The sequence below is a fragment of the Geotrypetes seraphini genome, chromosome 4, assembly GCF_902459505.1.
Source record: "Geotrypetes seraphini chromosome 4, aGeoSer1.1, whole genome shotgun sequence".
In the NCBI taxonomy this organism is placed as follows: domain Eukaryota; kingdom Metazoa; phylum Chordata; class Amphibia; order Gymnophiona; family Dermophiidae; genus Geotrypetes; species Geotrypetes seraphini.
The window spans coordinates 99,334,503-99,361,285 of record NC_047087.1 but is presented as its reverse complement, the minus strand read 5'-3'; the positions used below and the strand labels follow the sequence as shown (position 1 = coordinate 99,361,285).

Sequence of the window (26,783 nt, the reverse complement as noted above, 5' to 3'; positions counted from 1 at the left end):
CTGTTAGGCATCCTTTGGAGGCTCAGTGGTGTATCGCAGGTTGCTGGCTGCGATTTTACCTCTCCCTTTCACTCAGTGAGTCCATCGGTCCGTGGGGGTGGAGGTATGGTCAGACACCATGTCTGACTGGCAGTCTGAAGATTTACAAGATCTTATTTTCTTCATTTTTTCATCCCATTTCAGGGTTTTCTTTGTGCTTGGAACGTTTCTTTAGCTTTGCCTGCGTAGAGAACATCAGACTCTGGTCTGCAGCTGAAAAGTTGATTCTTGGTGGTACCTATTAGTCAGCGTGCATTTGTTTCTTTGAAGCTTGGAGCCGTCCCCGCTTTTTCCTCACCTTCTGGTTAAGCAAGGACAGCCCCCAAGCTCCAAAGAAACAAATGCAAGCTGGCCTTAGATTACTCCTGAGCCTATCACCTCTTAACTTCATCCTATGCCCTCTCATTCCAGAGTTTCCTTTCAAATGCATGCATATTTACACCACATAGGTATTTAAATGTCTCTATCATATCGCCTGCCTTTTCTCTAAAGTACAGTTGTACAACCTCTTATTTCTATTAGCTCACGTTGGTATATTTTCTCTAAAATATACATATTGAAATCTTTAAGTCTGTCCTCATAAGCCTTATGATGAAGACCACACACCAACTTCCTCTAGACCAACTCCATTCTTTTTATACCTTTTTGAAGATGTGTTCTCCAGACCTAAATAAGGTCTCACCAGTCATAAACAGGGGCATCAATACCTCCTTTTTCCTACTAGCCATACAATCTCCCAATGCAATCTAGCATCCTTTTAGCTTTCGCCATCACCTTTTTAACCCGTTTGGTCATATTAAGACCATCACATACAATCACACCCAAGTTCTATTCTTGTGTTGTGCACATAAGTTCTTCACCCCCCTAAACTGTACCATTCCTTCAGGTTTTTACAGCCCAAATGCATGACCTTGCATTTCTTAGCATTAAATTTTAGCTGCCAAATTTCAGTCCATTCTTCAAGTTTTACTAGGGGCTCCTTTTACTAAGCTGTGGTAGCGGTTTTAGCGCTCGCTGAATTACCACACGCACTAGATGCTAACGCCACCATTGAGCTGGCGTTAATTTTTGGCACGTAGCGTGGGGGGCAGCGCGTGCTAAAAATGCTAGCGCACCTTAGTAAAAGGAGTCCTAGGTCTTTCTTATATTATTCATACCATCCGGGGTGTCTACTCTATTTCAGATTTTGGTATCATTCGTAAAGAGGCAAATCTTACCCAACAGCCCTTCAGCAGTATCACTTATAAAAATGTTAAAAAGAACAGGCCCAAGAACAAGAACCTTAAGGCACACTGCTGGTAACATCTCTTTCTTCAGAGCGATCTCCATTGATCACTACCCTCTGTTTATAGACTATGTCTTCTCTATGCAAATAGAGCTCGACTCGAATTACAGTAAGATTAAAAATAATAAATATAAGAGGAAAAGACAGAATTTACAATTCTGAAAATAGCCAAGTTTTCAGATGTTTGCAAAATATTTGAAGAAAGCCCAGGTCTCGCAACTCTAAGGCAGTGGTTCCCAACCCTGTCCTGGAGGAACACCAGGCCAATTGGGTTTTCAGGCTAGCCCTAATGAATATGCATGAAGCAAATTTGCATGCCTATCACTTCCATCATATGCGAATCTCTCTCATGCATATTCATTAGGGCTAGCCTGAAAACCCGATTGGCCTGGTGTTCCTCCAGGACAGGGTTGGGAATCACTGCTCTAAGGGAATACTATTCCATAAATCAGTTATTTTGAAAAATAAAGATTTCCCCAGTTTGCCAGTAGAGGTGATGCCTTTCAGTGAAGGGAAGGAAAGTTTGTGCTTCTGGTTATACCAAGTCTGTTTGAATTCCATGAGAAAGGGATTAGTAAAGTACAGATGCTAAACAAGACCTTAAATGTTAAATAGGCACATTTACGGCCTCTTTTACAAAGCTGCACTAGCGACTGCTACGTGGCAACAGCCCCGAAGCCCTTTAAATCTCTATGGGCTTTGGGGTCGTTAGCGAGGCTTTGTAAAAGAGGCCGTTAAAGTAAACCCTAGAGATTATTGGAAGCCAGTGAAGTTTAATCAAAAGTGGAGATACGTGTTAGAATTTGCTTTTACTGAAAATCAACCTGGCTGCAGTATTTTGAATCAACTGGAGTCTTTGAAGACTATTTTTGGTCATACAAATAGATAGAATTACAGTAATCCAACCGCGAGAGAATAATTGATTGCACAATAACAGCAAAATGTTGTTGATGGAAACAAGACCTAATTTTTCTCAGCATGTGAAGGCTAAAGAAGTATTTTTTTAAACCAGAGAATTAATGTGTTCATTAAATGAAAGTGATGAAATAATGAAGACCAGAACTTTACTTGAAAAGTCAATCTGCAAGGATGTCCCTGATAGTAATAATAAGAAGGAAGATGGTCTAACTTTGGGCCAAGCCATAACAGTTTTGTTTTTGTCTCATTTTACTTCATTTGAACAGAGAGGGCCCACGATTGAAGTTTCATTATACATTTGATTATGTTTGTGGATAGGTTAGAAATATTCGAGTCTACCTCAAGGAGAACAAAGATGTCATCTCCATAAGTATACAGAAATTTGAGGGGAGATAGTTTGAACAATTTCAGGGTAGTCATATAAATATTAGAGAGAGGTGATCTGAGAAGGTGCTGCTAACCTTCTCATAATATTGACCTCGCAACAACCCAATTATTGTATATAATTCAGGTTTATTAGCAATAGATAAAAGTCAGCTTTTCATGGAACAACAAAGTACAGCACATTGATCCAATGGATACATACAGAGTGGTAACCTTCTGTTTATGGATCCATCCTAAAATTAAGCCATCTGGTTTAGTAGCCTAGCCTGGTTACAGATTACATACTCATTTTCTATTGGGTTGACACATTTATCATATCTACTGATTGTATAGTCTGCATATTTATCTCAGAGCCATACTGAAGCATGTCGTCATCTAGTGTCAAAACTGACCCCTCTATTTTCCCTGACAATGCATTCTTAATACCAAGTTCAATAATTTCTGAGAGCAGGCCCCCCTCCCCTCTTGAGCTTCATTGTCCTTTGTTAGTAGTTCAGATAACTTTTTGAAGGACATCTTATCCTACAGTAATGGCACCTGGGCTTATCTTCCTATTCTTGTTTTGGGTTCGTTGTCTTCTGGAAAGTTCTAAAGTATCTAAGGCTGTTACCAATGTTGTAATAGTCAGCAGGCATAATCAATGCTGTAATAGTCCAAGGCATAACCAATGTTGTAATAGTCAGCAGATGCTTGCCAGCTTTTTGGGGCAAAGATGAATGTCTTACAGAGCATATTGTTTTCTTGCTGACAGGGAAAGATATAATTGTTCAGAAACTAGAATTCAATAGCACAATGTTTCTATTCAAAATATAACTTTTGGAGTCTCAAAGAGGTCTTCACCTACATTTTCATGAAGGCCTTACTCCTGATTCTTCCTCTAGATCAAAGTACTCAGGAATCAAGCTTAATAAGATCAAGAAGACAACTGTCACTACCACCCTTTTTTTTTTTTTTTTTTAAATATGTTTATTAGCGATTGCAACACAGGCCGCATAGGCAACCAACGGTACAGAGGTACAATGCACTATGCAGTTACAAACAGTGGGAGAAATACAAAACATTCAATATATAGGAAATCAGTTGTGGTATCCCAAATACAATCCTGGCGCAATCAACAATTTTAATATAGAAAATCCTCCCCAGTCACAATTCACCCTCACAAAACTCAAGCACACCATCCAAATCACAACATGCACACCCCATACTCCCCCCCCCCACCCCCGACACATGCAGGCACTCACCCCATCATCCTCTAGGGAGCAGCCCTATAGAACCCAGGAGAAGATGGATAGTCGGACTGCTCCATCTGAGCACTGGAAATAACAAGGCAGCCTTCCACAGGCCCACATAGCATTGATGGTCCACCCTCTCCCCCTTGGGAGTACATTGTAGTTCATAGCGAGCCACTTGAGCAATCCTGTTGAGCCAATGAGGAAAGGAGGTTACCTGATCAGACACCCAATGGTGCAAAATCAGTTTTTTCACCACCAGGACTGGCATGTAAATGAATTTCCTCTGAGTGGTGGAAAAACCCGCCTTCAGCAGTCCTCCCTGATCTCCCAGCAAGAGCATACCATAATCCCAGGGAATGGTGCATTCCAAAAAAGGAAGAACATGCAACCATAATGCCATGGACGGGCACTCCAGAAAGTGATGAATAAAGTCCCTGAAGAGTGATGGCATTTAGTACATAGATCCCCCTCCCATAGTAGCCCCTCATTTCCTAGAGATATAGGCCCTGTGAAGTATCTTAAACTGCATCTCCTGCATTTCCGTAGAGCTACCCATGACCTGAATATGGCCAAACAAAGCAAGGAACTCATGCTGATCACCCAGAAAATCCAGCTCCTCCCGTCAAACCATATAGAAAGTTTATTCAGGGCAGGTGGTATCAAGAAAAATTGGGCGTCCAGGGGACCACAGAGCCAAGCGTCTCCCCATTTCTGCTGTAAGGAAGTATAGTAGTGGCGAACCCGAAGATATGCCCAAAAATGTTTTGTCGGCATATCCTACCACTGCCGAAGCTGGGCAAAGGTTGGGAATACTCCCTTTCCACCTCCATCCCATATGTCTCACAAGGTCGTACACCCCCTCTGCTCCCAATCCCGGAACCAGGAGCTGCCCATCCCCGGGAGGAAAGCAAGATTACCACACAAAGGCAGCATCACCAACGCATCCGGTGTTTTCAGCTGCTTTCTCTGCCACCACCGCCAGGCTAACTGAAGTGGCTGCAGGAGACACAATTTAGGTGATCACCCCGGGACCGCCGAGGAGTGCATATAATGCCAAAAAAGAATGCGGGGCACACCACAAAGCATGCCACCACCCTGGGGAGTACTGAAAATGACCTGTCCACACCTCATGGATAAAACGAAATAAAGCCACGACATTATAAAGCCGGATATCAGGGAGATTCAACCCGCCCCGTGGTCTATCCAACACTAGCTTGTTGTAGCTAATGTGAGCTCTTTTGTGGTGCCAAATAAAAGGTAGATATAATGGAGCGGAAGGCCTTCTCATCCCCCATGGTAATCCAAACAGGGAGAGTCTGCAACGGGTACAAGAGCTTCAAAGCCACCCAGCCCCACAGTCCCAGCAGCAGTTCCTTCCATCAGCTACAATGTTCCTTGATATGATCAATGTGACAGCGGACATTATATTGATACATGAGGGAGAAGTTGGGACTCAAATATACCCCAAGGTACTTCATTGGCCCCCAGACCGGGGGTATAGAAAGAGTCGAATGCCAGGCCTCTGGCAGTGGACTCCAAGCGCAAGAACTCAGACTTTGCACAATTACTCGCAGGCCAGAGATACCGCCAAAGGAGTGAACCACCCCTAGTGCGCAATCCAAGTCCACCTGGGGGTCTATCCAAATAGAGAAGGATGTCGTTAGCAAAAAGATTAATACGACTCTCCCTGTCTCCGATCCTAATGCTCTGGAGTTGGGGGTCATCTCGAAGTTTGACCACCAAGGGTTCAATGGCCAGCACAAAGAGGAGAGGTGACAGGGGACAGCCCTGTCTGGTCCCCCTGCCTAGCGAGAATGGATCCATGAGTCCCCCATTCACCAGCAAGCGGGCTTGTGGCCTAAGATAAGAGACTACAAATCCAGTCATATATGCGGCCTACCAGTCCAAATTCCCACAGGATCCAAAAAAGATATTGCAAGGATATACTATCAAAGGCCTTCTCCATGTCCAGACCCACTATAGCTGATTTACTCCCAGTCCCTTTCCTCGCATGTAGTGCCATCAAGGACCTGGTGAGGTTCATGGAGGCGTATCGAACAGGAATAAAGCCCACCTGGTCTTCATGAATGAGCAGTGGGAGAAAGGCATTCAAACGGTGGGCAAGATTGCAGCCAAGAGTTTGGCATCTTGATTAAGCAGGGAAATGGGGCAGTACGATCCCATCTGAGAAGGGTCCTTCCCAGGTTTAGGCAACAAAACCACATGTGCCATATTTTGTTGTCCAAGTTCCTTCTCCGAATGCAGCACATTATAGGCATCCCCCAGCGGGGCGGGGATCAAATCCTCCAGGATCTTATAGTATTCTGGGCCGAACCTGTCCAGACCCGACGCCTTCATGAGCTTTAAAGCTTTGATACCAGCCTGGATTTCTCCCTGCGTGACTGGAGCATTCAGGATTTCTAAATGATCCGCCTGTAGTCGAGGCAATGCAAGATTGTGGAAGAAGTCAGTTCTATCTTGGACAGACAACGCCTGGTGCGAATAGAGGGTCTCATAGAATTTAACAAATTGTTGTCGAATCTCCTCCTCCCACGTATATAGAAGTCCCCTACTATCTTTAATGGACAAGATTACCTGATGCTTCCGTGATGGACGCACCAGATTAGCCAGAAGCCGTCCCGATTTCCCTCCTCACCTATACAACTTATAACGTTGGAAATAAATATCCTGGGCAGCTCGCTGGCTCAGGATGGTGTTCACCTGATGATGCATGTCCCACAGACGAACTTTGTCTTCCTCAGAGAGCGTAACGACTTGTCTCCGGCACAGCTCCTGGGATAACCACAAGAGATCCTCATCCTGCCGCTTCCGTCTATTGGCCACGTAAGTAATGATGAAGCCCCGAATCACTGCCTTGGAAGCCTCCCAGAAGAGCACAGGGTCAATGTCAGGCGTCTTATTGTTGCGACAGCACTCCAGCCATTGGTCTCTGAGGAACCGATGGAACTCCAGGTCCCGATAAAGAGGACTCGGAAACTGCCAACCTCGCTGCGAAGGCTCCTCCATGAACCGAACTGACATTATCATCGAGGAATGATCTGATAAGGGAACTTCTTCAACGGAAATGCCTTCCACCCGCAGGAGCAGAGATGCCAGAAGATAATCCAAGCGAGCGTATACCTGGTGAGGGTGGGAATAAAATGTATAGGTGTGTTCAGTAGGGTGCAGAGTCCTCCACAGATCTAGCAGATGCAAATGGTCAGAAAAAAAAAAATTGACCCCCCCTTGACTCCATGATCCCCCAGATATGGTTTAGCAGGTCTACAATCCACAGTCGGATTTGCTGTTATGTTGAAGTCACCCCCCACAAGGAGCTGGTACTCTGAAAAAAAGCTGTGAAGTGAACCAGTGTTCCCGCTAAGCTGCGCTGGCGTGCGCTTGCGCACAAAATATTACCTCGCAGCGCACAAGTTTCTCGTCACAGCGCACACAGTGTAGAGCACAGTTCTTCAACCGGCGGACCGGTGCCGGTCCGCAAACAAAATCTTGCCGGTCCGCGAAGGATTCGGTCCCCGCCGCAACGAAAGGCCGGCGTCAGCTGACTTGCAACTTCCTGTTGCAGTCGCTGTGCCGGGACTCCTGCCTTCGCCGGGACTCCTGCCTTCCACCGCGTTTGCCTCCTGCCTTGTCTCCGCACCTCCAGACCAGCAGCGGCAGCTCTGTATATTTTTAACTTCGGCACAGAGCTGCCCCTAATCAATAGTTTAGCGCGGTTTCATGAGGCAGCTTCGGGGCCTTTGCTATGCCGGCCCGCTTCGATGATGCGATGTGGGCCGGCCTAGCAAAGGCCACGAAGCTGCTTCATGAAACCGCGCTAAACTATTGATTAGGGGCAGCTCTGTGCCGAAGTTAAAAATATACAGAGCTGCCGCTGCTGGTCTGGATTCTTGGCCCACTGAAGGAGGGCAAAGAGCAGCTGTCCTGAAGGTTTCCCTTCCTCTCGCCTTTGCAGGTCCCTTTTTTCCACCTTTTTTTTTTTTCTTCTTCAAACGGCAACGGGCCCCAGCATCGACATCAATCAAGTAAGTTCCACTGTTCCTTGCAAGCGGTTCTGCTCGGCCAAGACTTCCCCTCTGACATGAGCCACCTCAGGGGAAAGAAAGTGACCCGCAAAGGTAAGGGGAAGGGGGCAGATAATGGAAGTTGGAGGGGGGGAGAGAGAAGGAGCAGATGATGGAATGGAGGAGATGAGAGAGAGAAGGGGACAGATGATGGAAGTGAGAAGAAGGGAGAGAGAGCAGAAGGCAGATGGATGTCAGTTGAGAGGGGAGAGCAGATGCTGAATGGAAGTGGGGAAAGAACACATACTGGATGGAAGGAGGAGATAAATAAAGGGGGAAGAAAATAGTAAGATAATGGAGGGGTGAGGGAAAGGGGTGACAAGCTGTGTGTAGACACAGTGAAAAGAGAGAAACGGGACTAAATAGTAAGAAAGAATTTAATTTAGATGGAGGCAGAAAATAGAGAAGGAAGACCAGAGAAGAAAAGGGAAGAGAGAGTAGAGAATGATCAGATCTGAGTGGAGGAAATGAGAAGAGAGATATGCTAAAAACCACAGGGGGGAGGGAAGGATAGAGATGCCAGACCATGAGGGGAACAGAAGGAAGATGATGGATGCTAGACCAAATTGGGGGGTGGGGGGGGCAGGAGGAGAGATGGCAGTGCTTCTTTAGCTTCCAGCTGGCTTAGGGCTCTCTCTGACCAGGGGGCAGTTGCCCTAGTTCCACTCCCCTAACACCATTCCTGTCATGTGTGACTGTGATATTCTGTTACTTGATATTTGTGTAGCATTCTGTAATAATTTGGCTTATTCAGTTTTCTTGATAGTAGAGGGGATATATGTGAAGGGGAGGGGAGACAGGGGTTTTGTTGATTTTGCCCTGTATTATTTGTATTTATAAAATGACAATTGTATAGAATATTGTTTCTTTTTATACTTTAATAAAATATGTTCAATATAAAATTATAACTATTTGAGGCTTGTGCGGATGGGATCAGATGGTTTTTGGGACCGAGCTTGCGGGGACGGGGCGGCGATGGTTTTTAAAAAAAAATTTCAGTCTTAGTAGTTTGCCGGTCCACGAAATAATTATTTTATTTCCGCCGGTCCATAGGTGTAAAAAGGTTGAAGAACACTGCCTTAGAGAGTTTCCCTTTGTAAATTTTCCTGTTACACTATACGGACTAGAGTATGTCCCCATGAACCTACAAATCTTAAATTCAGTTCCATAACTGGCCTGGAACTTAAGCTGGCCTGATGCCTTGACAACATATTTATTTGGCTCATAACTTGCTGGCGCCCGATATTTTTAGCTCACAGTGAAAAAAGTTTGCTCACAACACCCGCCCGCTTAGAGGGAACACTGGCTGTGACTATACACATTGGGTGCATAAAGGTTACAAAACAGCCATTTCTGACCCCACAATTCCCCCAAGACCATCACATATCTTCCTTCCTTATCTTGCAGGACTTTATGTATATGTAACGGCAGGTGTTTATGAAACAAGATTGCCACTCCTCTCCTTCTGGAGTTAAAGAATGAGGAGCAAACTTTTCCCACCCATTCCCTGCGCAGTTTGGCATGCTCCACTGTGGAGAGGTGGGTTTCCTGGAGATAGGTGATATCAATGTGATGTTTTTTGAACCAATTCAATAGTTTCTTTCGCTTAATGGGAGAGTGGATCCCATCCATGTTGTACGTGGAGATTCAAAGCTTAATCATTTTCAAAAACAGTGCTTGATGGGTAAACGTGGATCCCTGAAACATAGACTGAGAGAAAGGGGGCGTCCCAGCTAAACCCCCTTCCCCGCCCTAAGCAAGTCCTCTGCAGAACAGACAAGAAGCAACCCCCTCACCACCCAAGTCCAGAACGACAGAACGAATGTGGATAACGGGGCACTCCCAACACACTTCTCCGCATCCCACCACCCCTTCCACAGCCATACACCCCTCCAGTCATACCACTCACACCTACCAAACATAACCTCATCCAACCCTCCTCCCCTTCCTCCCCCCACCCCCACCTCAGAGAAAACTCTCCCGGGATACCACCACAATCCCAAACAAGAAAAAAAAGAAAACCAGAACAAGAAAAAAAGAAAATCCCGCAAGGTAAATAGAGGTCATGGATCCGGGGTATCCACAACCCAAGTCTCACAAGATAGCAGAAAACTCCATAACAGTATACCAAATATGGCCCTCCGGGGATGCAGGACACCAAACTGCAGGTACACCAAGAGTGGCAACAGGTCCTTGCCCCCAGATCCTCCGGTCAGGTGGAAACGCATGGCCTCCCCGCTCAGCCGTTCCCCAGCAGGTAGTTGGGCAGGGGCCTGCTGGAACCGTCAAAGCAAGGCATCCGGAATGCAGACCACAGAGCTTAAAAGGCCTCCAGAGCAAAGAAGTGGCATGGGAGGAGGGCTGGGCTGCACCATCAATCCAGAAAAGTCAACAAGCCACAGGAAAGCGGCACAAAAATCAAGGATAACAGCAATGCCCCCGACTCCAGCTCAGAGCGCCATACCATAGCCAGCCTCATTCTGCAAGATCCTCTCTGTGTTCTACAGGGGCACCAGCAGCGTTGATGGTATCCAAGAACCGTTGCGCTTCCACTTTAGATTTGAGAGTATGCACCTTGCCCTCCCACCAGATCCGCAGGCTAGCAGGATAAACCAAGGCAAACCACCTGTCTTTACGGTGTAAAGAGGTGCAGATGGGCGCCATTTCCCGCCTCTGGGAAGAGACATGTGCTGAATAATCACTGAACAGGAGCAGCCGGTTTCCTTCATACATGAGACTGCCAGCTGAGCGGTAAGCTTTTAATAGCATTTCTTTCTCCCGCCAGTTGACATAACGGGCTATAACCGCTCTAGGCTTAGGAGCAGTCCTAGAGTTGGTGCCCAGCCTGTGCGCCCGTTCACATATAAAGGTCGTCACCGAGGTCGCCAAGCCTAGGTGTTCCGGCAACCAAGACTGGAAGAACTCAGAGGTCGCTGGTATTCTGTTGCTCCAGGAGCCCCACAACCCTCAAATTGTTGCAGCACTGGCGGTTCTCAGTGTCCTCCAGTTTGTTCATAAGGGCTGCCACCTGTGATTGCAGGCTCTCCCCCTGCTCCTGCACAAAAAACAAGTAGATGTTCTCACATACTATTGTTGTGAATGGCAACATTCTTTTGAAGAATTTCGGTGTTTTGTGCTGGAGCATACACCTTTAACACAGCGGAGAGGCAATATCAAAAGAAGACTATACCAGTTGAGCAGCGTTACATATTCTTTTTGGACACAGTCTGGAAGGGCCTTAAGCAAAGAATTGAATGGTGCGCATTCTACTGATTTAGATCATACGACAGCTGTTCAAAGAGTATCAGATCTTTATTCATAAAAAATACTCGTATTCAGATACAACAATCTTATACTAATCTCCTTCAAAATAGTTCCCTTGAGCTGCCACACACTTCTTCCAACGGTTATGCCACTGTCAGAAGCAGAGCTGGAACGCCTCTTTTGAGATTGCTAGCAACTGGTCCATCGCATTCTGCATGATGTCTTCTCTTGACTGAAATCTGGTCCCTTTCAGGGGCATTTTCAGCTTGGGAAAAAGCCAGAACTCACACGGAGCCATGTCGGGAGAGTAGGGAACCTGAGGAATCACAGGTGTGTTGTGTTTGGCCATGAAACTCCTTATCAAATGTGAAGAATGGGCAGGTTCGTTATCGTGATGGAGCTGCCAATTGCCCACTGCTCACAGGTCCAGCCGTTTGCATTTCACGGCGTTATGAAGGCAACGCAGAACCTCTTGGTAATATCCCTTGGTGATGGTTGTGCCATGTGGTGCGTACTCATGATGAACCATGCTACTGGAGTCAAAATGGAATGAACGGATCCAACGCTGATGCTCGCCTCGTCTGTAAATTCTCTGATTGTGATTTGATGATTCTGCATTACCAGGGTCTTCACTTGGTCAATGACGATCTCTTTTCTAGATGTTGAGGGCCTACCAGAACATGCTTCACTCTCCACTGATGTGCGGCCATCTCTGAAGCGGTTGGACCATTGCTTCATCCCCGAAGGCCTGTTGAATCTTGTGGATCGTTTCCACTTGGGAATCGCTAAGCTTTTCACAAAATTTAATGCAGTAGCGTTGTTTAACTTTTTCTGTCATTTTGTCACTCATGTACAAAAATACATGATTCACATATCAAAAAAAGATAAAAATAATAATAAAAATAGATATTCCAAATACGTATCATCTTATTAAGGACTAATGATATTGTATAGGAGATTTACACCTGGGTTCTGATTGACAAATCAATAAACATAAAAGTACATAGGTATAATCTTAAAACATCTTTAAGCGCAATGTGGATGAACCACATTGCGCTTAAAGATGTTTTAAGATTATACCTATGTACTTTTATGTTTATTGATTTGTCACAGACTTTCACACGCTGCCTGGAGACCATTATGTGAAAAAATGGAACAAGATAAAGAAAAAGGAGGAAAAAGGGAAGAAAAAAAAGGAAAAAAGAATGAAACAAAAAGCATATATATTTATTTTAATAAAACTACATATGAAATCTAATGTGGTATTATATACTACTAGTATAATATTTATGTGTATAAATATGTAGTGCTCCACATGCAAAGATTACATGTGTAAAAAACTTATACATGAATGCTTGTTTAAAGAGAGGCACCGAAAGAAGGACAAGTGAACATTAAAATGGATTGTGGTAAAAAAAAAAGAAAGTCATTTTATTGAATAAAAGAAATTGAACATCGATCAGTCACCTTCGTTGTTTGTTTTCTGCTTTCATGTTTGTGAAGGTGGTTTCTCCTGTATTTAGTGTGACAATCTGCATTTAAGACAAATCCTCCATTGGATTTTAACTCCATCTGCATTCCAGATGTTTCAGTTGTCTTTTTAAGAGATAAGCCTTGGTGAATCCAGCTATTTCTAAGTTTGTAACTAAAGGGAACCCATTTGGTTTTAAGGATAGACTTTGTGAGCTCAGATAGAAGATTTAACCGAGTTGTGATGCTGGGTGATGGAAGAGCCAAATAATTGAATGAGGAAGTGAGAGCTTGGATGACATTTGTGATTTGAATCTGTGATGTTCTCTTTAATTTTGCAGATCTTTACGGGGGTGGACCGAATAGTTTCTTTCATCTTCTTGGCTTGAATAGATTCACAGTGGATGAAAAAGTGGTCTGACCAGCTGACTGGGATTATCTCTTTGATCTTCCATGTTTGAGATAAGGTTTTTGATACAAATACCATGTCAAGAGTATTACCCAGCATATGAATTGGGACTGAGACAAGTTAGCTAAAACCTACGGTAAATCTTGCATTGTTTCAAGAAATAGGGTTTGAAAATTGTTTGGGCCTGTAATGCTAGCAAGATTGAAGTCACCAAGACTAGCAGGTTTGGGAACTTAGCAGCAAACTGAAGAAATCAGCTTCATTATGAGATTAACAGAAGAATAGTTTGTTCTTGTTGGGGTGTATATTAAGAGAAATGTTATGTGGAGAATTTCTGAAGATATTAGTAAGTATTCAGAAGGATGGATATTCATAGATATATATAAACAATGGGCATTTACCAGGTATAAAAAAAAGACGATTGATGCAGATGAGAGAAAAGAAAGCAGAAAGGAACCACAAAAGTTCAGATTACTTAAAAACACATTTTAACCTTGCTTAAAATGTGAAACCAGTCATTTGACCATTTCTAGACAAACAGTTTAAATTATCTGGTAATCTAATAATACTAACCTCCTTTTCGGATTCCGTACGGCAAGTCAAACTTATTATTGCCATATAAAACACTCTGCTGCTGAAAATTGCCATAGCATAAGAATGGCTCTACATCAGACATACTGCAAAAAAAAGCACAAACAGCACTTCAGACATACTATTGAGAAACAAGTATATATTACACCTGGGTGAAAGTGTCTTAAATATTCTAATTATTAAATAAATTAAACGTTCTAATATTATTATTAAATAAATAATGAAAGATTAGGTTCTTACCTTTGCTAATCTTCTTTCTTGTAAATCCATACTTTATTCCGGGACGATTGGGTTAATTCCGTATACCCGCCAGGATTTTGTAGAAAGCCTCAAATTTCAGAGACTTGAGCTTCATCCCTCTTACCTCGGCCCTGCCCGCTCAGGATTCAGTTAGTCTCAAAGCAGCTAGGAATATCTGTAGAGAACAAAGACAAAAGAGAGAGGGGTACGGGGACACTCCCCGACCAATAAGTCTAATCTGCTCATAATTTCAAGGAAGGGGTTTTTGGAGGGGGGATCCTGTCCCTAACCTCAGAAACCTTTAAAATTAACTTTTAAGGACACCCCCTCCTCCCTCGAAATTCCCATAGGCTGGGCCATGCCATGCTATGTAAGAGCTGCTAACCTCTAGTCAGAAAGTATGAGAAGATTTCTGCCTCAGACAAGCCTGACAAAGGAAAACTGTCTTGTTTCTTCGGACTGCCATCCAGTCTCCCCGAGGGACCAGACCCTCAGATCCCCACTGGAGCCCTATGATTTGTGAGGGGAGGAATGCAGTCAGCCCCAATCCTGGTACAAACTGCTACAGAAGCCACACAGTCTGCGCTCAAACCCACTGTGGACAAAACCTGGGGTGAGCATGCTCCCAAGGGAACAGTTCCTGAATCTCCAGTCTGTTAATGCAGGCTGGCCATACAGGAATCATGCAAAGCATGTGACTACAGGCTACAGGCTACAGACTACAGACCTTTTCCCTGACAGTCTGTATCTGGCTGAGTCTGCAGCACCAAAAGCCTTGCTTAAGGGAGAAAGGCCCCCAAAATAAAGAAAATAAATGCGAGCAGAAGCTCCTACAACTTCACTGTACAAAGTAAGACTGAGGAAATCTAGCAAAGCCCAGAGTGAGAGGAGGAGAAAATGAAGAATATCTAAATTAGGCTCTCTACAGACTTTGCAGTAAAGGAGGGTAAATACCCGTTGGTCAAGACTGATATTTCTGTTGCGCTAAAATGTATAAGTAGTAAGTACTAGTTAGTTTGTTTCATTCTAATAGTGAGTTAGTTTTTTTATTAGGTCAAGGTTTCTTTTTGTTTTTGCATCTGCTCTCCTTTACCTAAGTCTCATTACAGGCACTATCATCTGAATATGCACAAATGGTTAGGTGAATTCCACAGATGGGATATATCGCTATTAAAAAATACCCCCATCTTTTCCTGAAGGAATAGATCTTGTCATCCTGAGTTTCTGTTCTGTACAGGAAACGCACAGTTACTTACCGTAAAAGGTGTTATCCAGGGACAGCAGGCAGATATTTATTTATTTAATTTATTTATTTCTAAAATTTATAGACCGCCTATACCTAAGCGGTTAACAATAAAACAGTCACAATAGTTCCAGACAAAATACATTAAAAACATCTTCAATTACAGCACAATCACATATTAGCAGTATCCCTCATAAAACTGGGGATGCAATATATTAGCAAACTATGCTACATTAAAACATCTTAATCACAATTCAAGATATCCTGACTAACTTGACGCACAAAATCAGAAAAAGGCCTCATCATATAGTTCGGTCTTTAACATTTTTCTGAACTTTAACCAGTCAGAACAGGTCCTCAGGATGCCGGGAAGATGGTTCCACAATTTCACTCCTGTCATGGATATCATTGCTGTTCTAAATTTAATATATTGGACAATATTTTCCTTCATAGAGGTCAGTTTCATAGTACCTTCTGACCTGTAGGTGACATCATCCACGGAGCACCGGTACGGACACTTTAAAAGTGCATCGCTACTTTAAGAAAATTAGAAAGTGTGCGATAGTCTGCACCGTGCATAAGTGAGTGCCTTCCCGCCTGACGTAGGAGCGTGGTCCCTCAGTTCAGTAAACCAGTTAAGAAGTCAACCAGGGGAGGTGGGAGGGTTGTGAGAATATCTGCTTGCTGTCCCTGCATAACACCTGTTATGGTGAGTAACTGTGCATTATCCCAGGACAAGTAGGCAGCATATTCTCATATGTGAGTGACCTCCAAGCTAACCAGAATGGGATGGTGGGAGTGTTGGCCTTCTAGGAAAATAAATTTTGTAATACTGACTGGCCAAAGTGTCCATCCTGTCTGGAAAAAGATTACAGACAGTAATGTGAATGTATGAACCAAGGACCAAGTAGTAGCTTTGCAGATTTCATCAATAGGAGTAGAGCGAAGAAAAGCTACTGATGCTGCCATAGCTTGAACTTTATGGGCTGTGACCCGACTCTCCAGCTGCAGCCCAGCCTGAGCATAACAGAACAATATGCAAGCAGCCAACCAGTTGGAAATTGTTCTTTTGGAAACAGGATGCCCCAACTTGTTAGGATCAAAGGAGATAAAAGTTGAGGAGATATCCTATGCAGCTTTGTTCTGTCGAGATTATAGGCCAAAGCCCGCTTGCAATCCAGAGTGTGAAGAGCAGTTTTTCCTGGATGCGAATGAGGCTTAGAAAAAACACTGGAAGTACAATCGATTGATTGAGATGAAATTTAGTGACAACTTTTGGTAAGAACTTCAAAAGGGTGTGAAGCACAACTTTGTCATGGTGGAACACTGTAAATGGTGGATATGCCATTAATACTTGAAGTTTATTTATTTATTTATTTATTTGTTCATTTTTGAGAATGAAAGGGAATGGAGGGAAAGCATACAGAAAACAATTTGTCCATTCCAGTAGAAAAGCATCTGCCTTGAGGTGATGAGGAAAATATATCCTAGAGCAGAATTTGGAGGACATCATAGCATTTTGATAAAGATGACGTCCAAACTTGTCCATAGATTTCCCCTCCCTTCCAGGAGGAACAGTAGCATAGACTCTGGAAGGATGGGATCTTTTTAAGGAGGACTCCATAAGAAGGGATTGGTGAGACAACTGCGAATTCTCAAATCCTTTACAATGCAGAGTTCTATACCTGGAGTCCAATTTGCCTGGAACAGCAGGAATAGTATAATGGTCTCCAGGCAGCGTGTGAAAGTCTGTGACAAAAGCTTGTGAAGAGGAAGCTAAAGTGACTCTGCAGGAGGTTGAGGGAGATGCATGACCTCGAGATACTTAGAGTACTTAGAACCAGCATCTAATTGAAGTTCTAGGTCATCAGCCATCTGGCGAAGAAAAGCAGAGAAAGACAGCTGATCCACCAACGCCTTGCCCCAAGAGGGACTCGATGACCTCGAGGCAGCCTGGGTCGGAGGGGAAGCCTCTCTGGAGAAATGACCATCAAAAGAATATGGAGACTTGGATGAGGCAATGGAAGCAGCTGAGTCCTCGAGGTCTGGAAGCAGAGACCTCGATCGAGGAGCTGGTGATCTGGAAGAGCTGGAAGGTCTGGAATGAGGCCTAGACGAAGAAGGTTGCTCTTTGGAAGAAGACCTATGCCTGGATGGATGCCTTGGTGAAGGCCTCAATCGACGACGAGAGTGGTGTGTGGAAGCAGGTCTCGAGGATCGAGGAGACTTCGCCCTAGAGATGGAAGTAGGCAATGCTATGGTGAATGGATAGGGCTAGAAGCAGTAGATAGAAACTCAGGAAGTTTGATGGCGAAATCTCGAAGCACTCCCAAAGACTCTGCTCCTTGTATGGAGTGTGAGGATCCCTGGTGAGGCACTTGCAAAGAATCTACTCCTTGCATAGAGTGCGTAGATGCCAGACCAGACACTCGCAAAGACTCTGCTCTTTGCATAGAGTGTGTAGGTGCCAGACCAGACACTCGCAAAGACTCTGCTCCTTGCATAGAGTGTAAAGGTTCAGCTCGAGGCATAGGCAGAGGCTTGACCTCGTGGGAGACTGCTGATTCCCCAGGCTGGATTAGAGAAGACAGCGTCGGCCCAAATTTGGTCAGTAATTGAACAAACTGCTGCTCTAACATAATCTGGAGAGAAGCCAGCAAAGATGGATCCGTGTCTGAAACCGGACCACTTGCTGAGGCTATAGGCTCCAAGGTGGCAGTGGAGATGTGCTTCGAATTAGAAGTCTTGGAAAGCTTGAGGACCACCGCCGGAACCTTCTGCTTAGATATCTGACCTGAGGGAAGCTCAGGGGAAGAGACAGAAGGTTTACTCAAGGTCAGAGAGGAAGGTCTGATGAGGCTCGAGGTCGGAGTCGTGGAAACAGGAGGACCCTCGGTGGAAGATGGGGCCGAGGCAACGCTCGAGAGTATGACTGAAGAGTCCATCCCGAAAATTTCTCCACTAAAATCTGACGACGATTAAGGGCTTGAGGTTGAAGAGTAGCACAGTGCTCGCACGACTTAGGATTATGGTCAGGCCCAAGGCACTTGAGGTACCAATGGTGTGGGTCCATGAGGAAAATTGCACGCTGGCACTGGCTACGCTTCTTGAAGCCCGTTGCTGGCCGGGACATAGGAGAGAAAATAGCCACAGCGAAGTTGAAGCCCACAGGCTGCGGCCGAGCGGCCTGCCCCGCCAGTTGAACGAAGAAAAAAATTAAGTCTTTTTTAAAATTTTTTTTAAACTGAAAGAAAATAAAGAAAAGCAGCGATTTACGATGAAAAAGAACACAAACCGCGGTGAGAGAAAGCATGAAGTAACGAAGTTTTGCGCTTAGTGTCAAAGACGGACTTCTCGGCTCCACGGAAAACTGAGAACTGAGGAGACTCGCCCTGCGCTGAGCGGGAAGGCACTCGCGTATGTGGAGTGCAGCTGACTCGAAACTTCTACGCTTCTACAAGCAAGTCTGCTTGTGAGGCTGTCCGCATCCGAGCTCCATGGATGGCATCACCCATATGTGAGAATAGGCTGCCTGCTTGTCCTGGGATAAAAGAGCTTACCAGAGTAAGTACATAATCACTTTTTCCAGTGAAATAGGCGAGACATTCTAGACAGATGGGATGTACAAAAGCAGTCCCTAAAAAGCTATGGCAGGCTTGCTGCACCGGCCCTTAAGACCAAGGACCCAAAATCAGAGTCCTATCTTGCCACTACATCCACTCTGTAGAACTTGGCAAATTTTTGAAGAGAAGACCATGTTGCCACCCTGCAAATCTCCTCAGGGGAGACAGATCTAGTTTTAGCCCACGAAGAAGCCACACTCCTGGTAGAATATACCTTGAGGGAAACAGGGGATTGTTTCCCAGAAAGAATGTAGGCTTACAAAATGGCCTTACAGATCTACCTGGCCTTGGAAGCGGGAGCGCCCCGCTTAACTTAATGAGTCAGTGCAAATAAATGGTCAGAGAAATGAAACTCGTCAGTGACTTCCAGATAAAGCAGAAGAACTCTGTGCACATCCAGTTTCTTCAACAGGCAATCTTGTGTCCTGGAATCAGTAGGCTGAAAGGCAGGCAAACGCACTTTCTGATTAACATGAAAAGCTGAAACCACCTTTGGCAGGAAAGATGGAACCATCTGAAAGGAAACTCTAGTCTCCGAAATATGGAGGAAAGGTTCTCTGCAAGACAGAGCCTGTAGTTCCGACACACGTTGCACCGATGAAATGGCAACCAGAAAAACGGTCTTGAGTGTCAAGTCCAAGAGGGAAGCATCTTGAAGGAACTCAAAAGGAGGCTTGGTAAGGCTAGACAGCACCAGGTTAAGGTCCCAGGAAGGGAAAGGCTGCATAACTGACAGTCTGCACAAAGAGCCGTCTTCAGAAATCTAACAACATCAGGATGAGACACCAACGTGGACCAATGCTCCCGGGTGCCCAGCCACCTCGACCCGAAGAGAAGCCACAGTGAGGCCTTTATCCAGACCAGCCTGAAGAAAGGCGAGAATCAGTGAGATCGAAGCTGAATAAGGGTCCACCTGGTCATGGGCGCACCAATATTGGAAGGCCTTCCAAGCCTTAGCTTAAGCTGAAACAATGAACGACTTCTTAGACTTGAGAAGAGTATCAACAACCATAGCAGAATATCCTTTGTGCTCCAAGGCTACGCACTCAAGAGCCATGTCGTAAGAGCAAAGTGACACAGATCCTCCATGGACACTGCACCCTGAGTAAGGAGGTCTGGATGGGTGCTCAGCTGAATGCTGCAACTCCTGCGCAGACAGCACAGTTACTTACCGTAACAGTTGTTATCCAGGGACAGAAGGCAGATATTCTCATATGTGGATGATGTCATCCATGGAGCCCTGGTACGGACAGCTTTAGAAGTGCATCGCCACTTTAAGAACTTAAAGCTGGCAAATTGCCCGTACCACACATGCGCGAGTGCCATCCCACCCAACGCAGGCTCGCAACACCTCAGTTCCGGAAGCAAGTTAAGAAGCCAACCAGGGGAGGTGTGTAGGTTGTGAGAATATCTGCCTGCTGTCCCTGGATAACACCTGTTACGGTAAGGACTAGCAAGCAGCATATTCTCACTTGTAGGACTCCTAAGACTCAGATGGGATGGAGGGTAGGTTGGCTGTAGGGAATTGCAGGTTGCTCAAAATGCAGCAGCATGATTGATAATGGGATTATTGAACTATGATCACATTTCACCATATCTCCAACAATTGCACTGGTTACCAGTTGTTTTCAGAATACAATATAAAGCAGTAATGATTTGCCATCAATTTTTTGTATGGAACCATGCCTGACTAGTTCTAGAACAGCATGCCTAATTATTTACCAAATAGATCATGAGAATTTAGCTCTGCTGAAAACAAATGCTAACCCGAAGCTTGTGGAGACTAGTAAAATAACATTCTGCTGTGCAGGAGTTGAAATATGGAACTCCCTTGTGGGTCAAATACGAAAATGCAATGAAAAGGGTAGTTCTAGAAAAGTACTCAAGACGAAATTATTTGTAGATACCTTTATTAAGTCAATAATTTTTTTTAGTGTTGTTGATGAATCATTCATGACACTTTGTATAAGCCTTTGGTGTTATTTTGAAAATATGTTCTCTGAAGATTATTTGTTTGTCTAATTATGTTTTTTATAACTCTGTGTATGTAAATTATGTAAACTGTTGAGTTTTAAATGGTATAGAAATTTTAAAAATAAATAAATAAAATAAATTTTGCAAAACTGCTTGGCCGAAGTGATCATCCCATCTGGAATAAGATTCCAGACAGTAGTGAGATGTGTATAGATGAACTGAGGACCAAGTAGCAGCTTTACAGATTCCATCAATAAGAGTTAAGCATGAGAAGCTGCCATAGCTCAGATCTTGTGGGCTGTGACGTTACTCCCAGTTGCAGCCCATCCTGAGCATAAGAGAAACCGTTAATGATACAAACCATTAACCCTGTAGATATATTTCTCTTAGATACAGGACGTCCTAACTTATTAGGATCAAAGGAGATGAAAGTTGAGGAGATGCTCTATATCAGTGTTTCTCAACACATGGTATGCGTACCCTTAGGGGGTACAAAGCCTGGCTGACGTGGAGGATATTCCCTGCTCATCAGTAGAAACCGCTGCCGTTGGGAATCTCTGCCTGCCCGCCCGCCTGCCCCCCTCTCCCCCGGCTGAAGACGCTGCCAGGGATCCCTCCCTGCTGTCTGCACCTCCTCCCCAAAGCCGATCCAGTTACTTGTTGGAGTCACACTTACTGCCTCCGTCCCCAGCGAATTCCATGCAGGGACGTGCAGGCAGAAACTCAAACACTGCATGTAAGTAGCTGACCCAGAGTTGACATCAGAGGGAAGGCTTGTGGGCCAGTCACTTGCAGTGTGTGAATCGCTGCTCACGCTGTCCCTGCATGGAGGGACCGAGTGCAGCTCCAACAAGTAACTGGGTCAGCTTCGGGGGGGAGGGTGCGGTTGGCCGGGCAGGCAGGCAGGGAGGGAAGGATCCTCGGCAGTGGCTTCAGCAGGGGTGGGTGGGCAGGCAGGGATCCTCAGCATACAACTTAAAACTCGACACAGAAGGGAGAGAGGGGGCATGGTCATGGGACACATAAGGGAGGGAGGAAGGGGATACTAACTTGGGACATAGGAGGGAGGGAATAGAAAGAGAATTGTTGGGCATGAGTGTGTGAGTGAGAGATGGTGCACATGGGGAAAGGAAAATTGGGCATAGAGAGAGGAGTGAGGTAGAGATGCATGGGGAATAGAAGGATGAGAAGGAAAAATATTGGATATGGTGGAGGAGAGGGACCAGAGGGGCAGATTGAAGGGGAGGAATGTTGGAAATAGTGATGGAGGGAGAGATGTGGCATGATGTTGGAGAGGGGTGATAGAAATGGGCATGAGGCTGGTGGGCAGTGGTGAAAAATGTTGCACGTGATCTGGGGGATGAGAGAGGAAGAAATGTTGGATGTGGCAGTAGAGGGGATGGGAGAGATGCCTTGATCTCTCAAGACAGATGGACAATGAGAGAGAGAGAGAGAGGGAGAGGTGGAGCTTGGACTGGGGAACTCGGTTGGTATTTGTTAGGCTTACGGGGTACTTGGCTTGAAGAAGTTGAGAAACACTGTTCTATATGGCTGAATTATCTGTAAGAAGGAATTCCAGGCTCGTTTGAAACGAGAGTATGAAGAGCAGTTTCTTCAGAAGGGGAATGAATCTTAGGAGAGAACACTAAAAGTACGGTAGAGGGATTTAGATGAATTCCATGAGTACTTCTGGAAGGAACTTTGAATGGGTGCAAAGCACAACTTTATCATGATGAAACACTGTGAGCGGCATATCCGGCACCAGTGCTTGAAGTTCACTCATTCTTTGAACAGAGGTAAGAGAGATGAGAAAAAAACCACTGTCCAAGTGAGGTATTTCATACAAAATGAAAACACTGGTTGAAAAGAAGACTTCATAAGTCTAGAGAAAACAACATTGAGATTCCAAACTGCTGGAGGTGGTTTGACCTTGAAAAGGTCCATTAATGAATCTGTACAAAACAGGATGAGCAGTTAGATGCCTACCATCAACTGAGCTGTAAAAAGCATTGAGAGCACTGAGATGAACTCGAATCAAAGTGGTCTGAGGCCTAAATTGGATGAATGTAGAAGTCCAGTACTGCAGATATAGAAGTGAATACAGAATTATGACGATGAAAAGTACACCTAAGAGGAAAACCGCATTCAATGACGGAGTTCTGATCAGCCAGTCATCTAAGTAAGGGTGAACTTAGAGACCCATCTTTCGCAGGTAAGCCACCATGACAACCATCACCTTGGTAAAGGTCTGGGGCACTGTCTTCAGCCCAAAAGACAGAGCCAAGAATTGGTAATGATGTTCCAAAACATGAAACTGCACAAATTTGCGGTGGGCTGGAAAATGAGAATGTGCAAGTAGACCTCCATGAGATACAGAGAGGTAAGAAACTCTCCTGAGGCCACTGCTGCAATGACCGAATGGTCTGCATTCGACAGTGTGGAACCATGAGAACCGCATTCACATGCTGAAGATCTAGAATAGGCCTCCAATTTTCTGAGCCTTTCTTTGGCATGATAAAGTATATACAGTATCTGCCTGAGCCCGGGTGTTCGGGCAGCACTGGCTCTACAGCTTGAATATCCAGAAAGCACTGAATGGTGGCTTGAACCTTGAGTGCTTTGTCCAGGCGACCTGTAGAAGAGTTCACAAACCAATCTGTCAGAGGCAGGGCAAATTCCAGCTTGTAGCCTAACTGAATAATGTCCCACTGGTCGGATGTAATGCACATCCAGACAGGAAGAAATGCTGAGAGCCAGCTCCCTATCTGAAGAGGGGCCTCCCCCCGGCCTGGCATCATTGTGCTTTTTTGGCAGAGGGCACAGAACGGGAGGTGGAAGGCTGAGATCATCTGTAGCCAGCATACTGGTGTCGGGAGCCCTGCAAAAATTTCTGCGAAGTGGCACTTGCATACGGACGGGATCACCATAAGCCATGAAAATTAGAACGACCAGAACCGCTGGAGGGTATGGGTCTGCTATTAGGCAGAGTCTTAGGGTGACAGTCCATCACAGAATCCATATGGTCGTCCAGATCTTTGCCAAACAATAACTGCCCCTTAAAAGGCAGTCTAACCAAAGTAGCCTTGGAAGTGAAATCACCAGTCCACTGTCCGATCCAAAGCATTCTGCGAGCAGAGATGGAGTATGCCAACACCTTTGCCAAAACTTGCATAAGGTCATATACTATAATCTGTACCAGCCAAAAGAAATTGAGGAGGAGGATCCACCGCCTCACTCTCCAGACGTTGCTGAAACAGCTTTGATGCCTAAAGCCAGCCATGTCAAAGAGTTTCCTGAGGAACACATTACATGGCGGTCCTGCATATCCTTTAACACTACACCACCCTCACTGGGGAGAGGGGCACTTAGTCATCTGCACCACCTTGGGCTGACCCAAAAGCCACTGACACTCCTATGCCAAGGAATAGAAGCATGACATAGCTCTAGCAATTTTCAGAGCACTCTCCAGAGAGTCAAACTGCTCTGAGAACAGAACGTTCATATCAGGGTGCCAGGGAAAGGTAGCAGACTGTGAGCGCATACCACAAAGCCAGGAGGAAGAAGTGGATGGAGCTGGCCGAGTGACTAAGTTCAATTCCTGCAAGGACTCAGAAATAAGATCTGGCAGAGCTGCAAACTTAAATAAGTGCAAGACAGTAGGATCATCCCCAGGATCCAAGACCCCAGAGGAATCCGCAGATCCAGCACACAGTCCCTGATCTCCTAATCTGGGAAGCGCTCTACCTGCAAACATGGGATCAGTAAGCGAAACATTTGCATCAGGATCCCTCAGATCAGTGTCAGGCAGCCTGAAAGCAGCAGCAGGCTGAGGCAAGGATGTGCCCAAAGGCACAACGCCACTAAGAGATGCTGCAGAGGCAGATTGGGACTGCTCACAGGGAGAACACTTGTTCTGAAACTCAGACCATAAAAATTTCATAAATTTAGAAAGTGTCCAGCTCCTTGGGTGTAAGTCATCCTTCAATGTCTTGCATTTCCATTTCTAAAGGCTGTGGAGGGTCCACAGCCTGGCAAACAGAATTACCAGCCTTGATGAGCCCCAAAAGCAATGAAGGTCGCCCCACTGGGCTAGTTAGTCAGGGGAGAGGCTAAACTAGATGCTGCAGCTCCCCCCTCCCCTGGAGCCACATAACATATGGTGCAAGGATGCTCTAAAAGTGCTAAATTTGTGTAATCCTGGCAAGAATCTACCAGAGGAGAGCCCAAGGACTCTATCCTAACAAATTTCTAGGCAAAATTTTTGAAATTTCTAGGCAAACGTTTGAAGAAGCAGGGAGCTTTAGAAAAAAAAAAACCAGATTGCTAAAAATCCAAGATGGCTACCGTCAAAAAATTCACACCAAAATCACAATATTTTTCACAATTCCTAAACTCCAAAAATGGTGATTTTAGGATTTTTCAGGAAGGGGAACATTCAGAAACACTCAAAACCCCACTTTTCCAAACTCTCATGATTCCTCTCACAGACTGTCAGCTTGTGTACTCACTGTGCCTGACAGAAGATCTGTGCTGCAGCATGCCTCAGCTCTCTCACTGCCATACAATGCTGGGAATGCTTCTCCATAGTTGATCTTCGGGCTGCCAGTTAGACTCATATGCATGACTATACCTCCAGCCCTGCAGACCAACAGATGCGCACCAGGACGGGCGGACACGCAAAGATGCAGCCCGCACCCTGTAAAACAATGCTGAGTCTCCTAAGGTCGCCCAACAGCCGGCGCTCAACTCCTGCTTAACAGTAGGTGAGACCATGTCAGGGACAGCCATGAGCTCCAGAGAAAACTATGCAGGCTAGCTAACAGGTACCTAGTAGGATCGGCCTGTCAGTTGCAGACCAAAGTCTGTGTATTTTCAAGCAGGCAGAGCTTTGAAATTGCTCCAAGCACCAAAATTCCAGTTAAAGGGATGAAATTACACCGAACAAAAATAATAAAATGGGGAGAGAACACACACTCCTGCAGGCAAACTTGCAGAAGGAAAGGTGGAGCTAGAGAACCCAGTGAAGTTCAGCAGAGGCAGAGCGAAAAATCTGGAGTGGATTCCTTCTGCTGCAGCAGCATGTGGCTATGGGAAAATAACCCATCTGTCTAGAACAGTGGTCTCAAACTCACAGCCCGGGGGCCACATGCGGCCCGCCAGGTACTAGTTTGAGGCCCTCGGTATGTTTATCATAATCACAAAAGTAAAATAAAACAATTTCTTGATCATATGTCTTTTTAGCTATAAATTACAATATTATTATTAAGACTTAGCCAAAAGGAAAGATTTATAAACTATAAAGAGTTTTACCTCATTCAAAATTGTCATTTCTTTAGTAAGACATTAAGGGGCTCATAATTGAAAGAGAAAAACGTCCAAAAACCAGCCTAAGTCGGCACTTGGACGATCATCAGACAAAAACATCCACGTGCAAATAATAAAACCAGGTTTTGGACATATTTCTAAACAACCTAGGCCATCATAGTGCTGCTGAACGACCATAACTAAACGGGGCATTTCAGGAGGAGTGTCAAGGTTCGGAGTTGGCCGGGACATAGGTCGGCTTAGACTTAGTCGTACTGCATGTAAAAGTTATACAGCACAGCATAGACGGAACTTGGACGTTGTGACAGACCATTTAAAACATGGTCTAAGTCACAAAAACCCACCTAAAGTCACCAGATAAGCACTGCAGACAGAAACTACAGACCCCCACATACTACCCCAGTGATCACTGACCCCCGACCCCCAACCCCATAAAAATCATAATCACACCTTTAAAATTCAGCTTCCAGACCATCATCACCTGGCAGCCCGGCATAGGAAAGCCTAGTCGACCTGCACAGAGGCATCTTAAGCCGTTTAGGGGGTGAGTTAGGGACCCATGGAGAGGAGGCCCCATGCCCATAAGCCCCTGTAATCACTGCATTGATACTGAAACATGTGCACTCCCCTTTACACCCCCAAAACCCTTTTGTACTGGCATATAAGTGGCTCCTGCAGCCATAAGGGCTATTGGGGTGGTAGAT

At 45.1% G+C, this 26,783-nt stretch overlaps 1 protein-coding gene across 12 annotated transcripts in view; it reads right to left on the bottom strand.

Annotated features, from left to right (window-relative positions):
* The window catches only part of ST3GAL6 (ST3 beta-galactoside alpha-2,3-sialyltransferase 6), a 235,045-nt gene that overhangs the window by 67,399 nt on the left and 140,863 nt on the right, over window positions 1–26,783 (bottom strand). For 11 of the 12 annotated variants that reach the window (XR_004539149.1, XM_033941153.1, XM_033941154.1 and 8 more), the window contains one exon: window positions 13,657–13,760. Coding sequence is in view for 11 of the 12 variants with exons in the window: in XM_033941153.1 (XP_033797044.1) it covers window positions 13,657–13,760 (104 nt within the window). In the remaining variant the exon portion in view is untranslated. Of the gene's footprint in view, window positions 1–13,656; window positions 13,761–13,914; window positions 14,587–26,783 lie in introns of those variants that run through there. The other variant, XM_033941160.1, reaches the window with a different exon arrangement.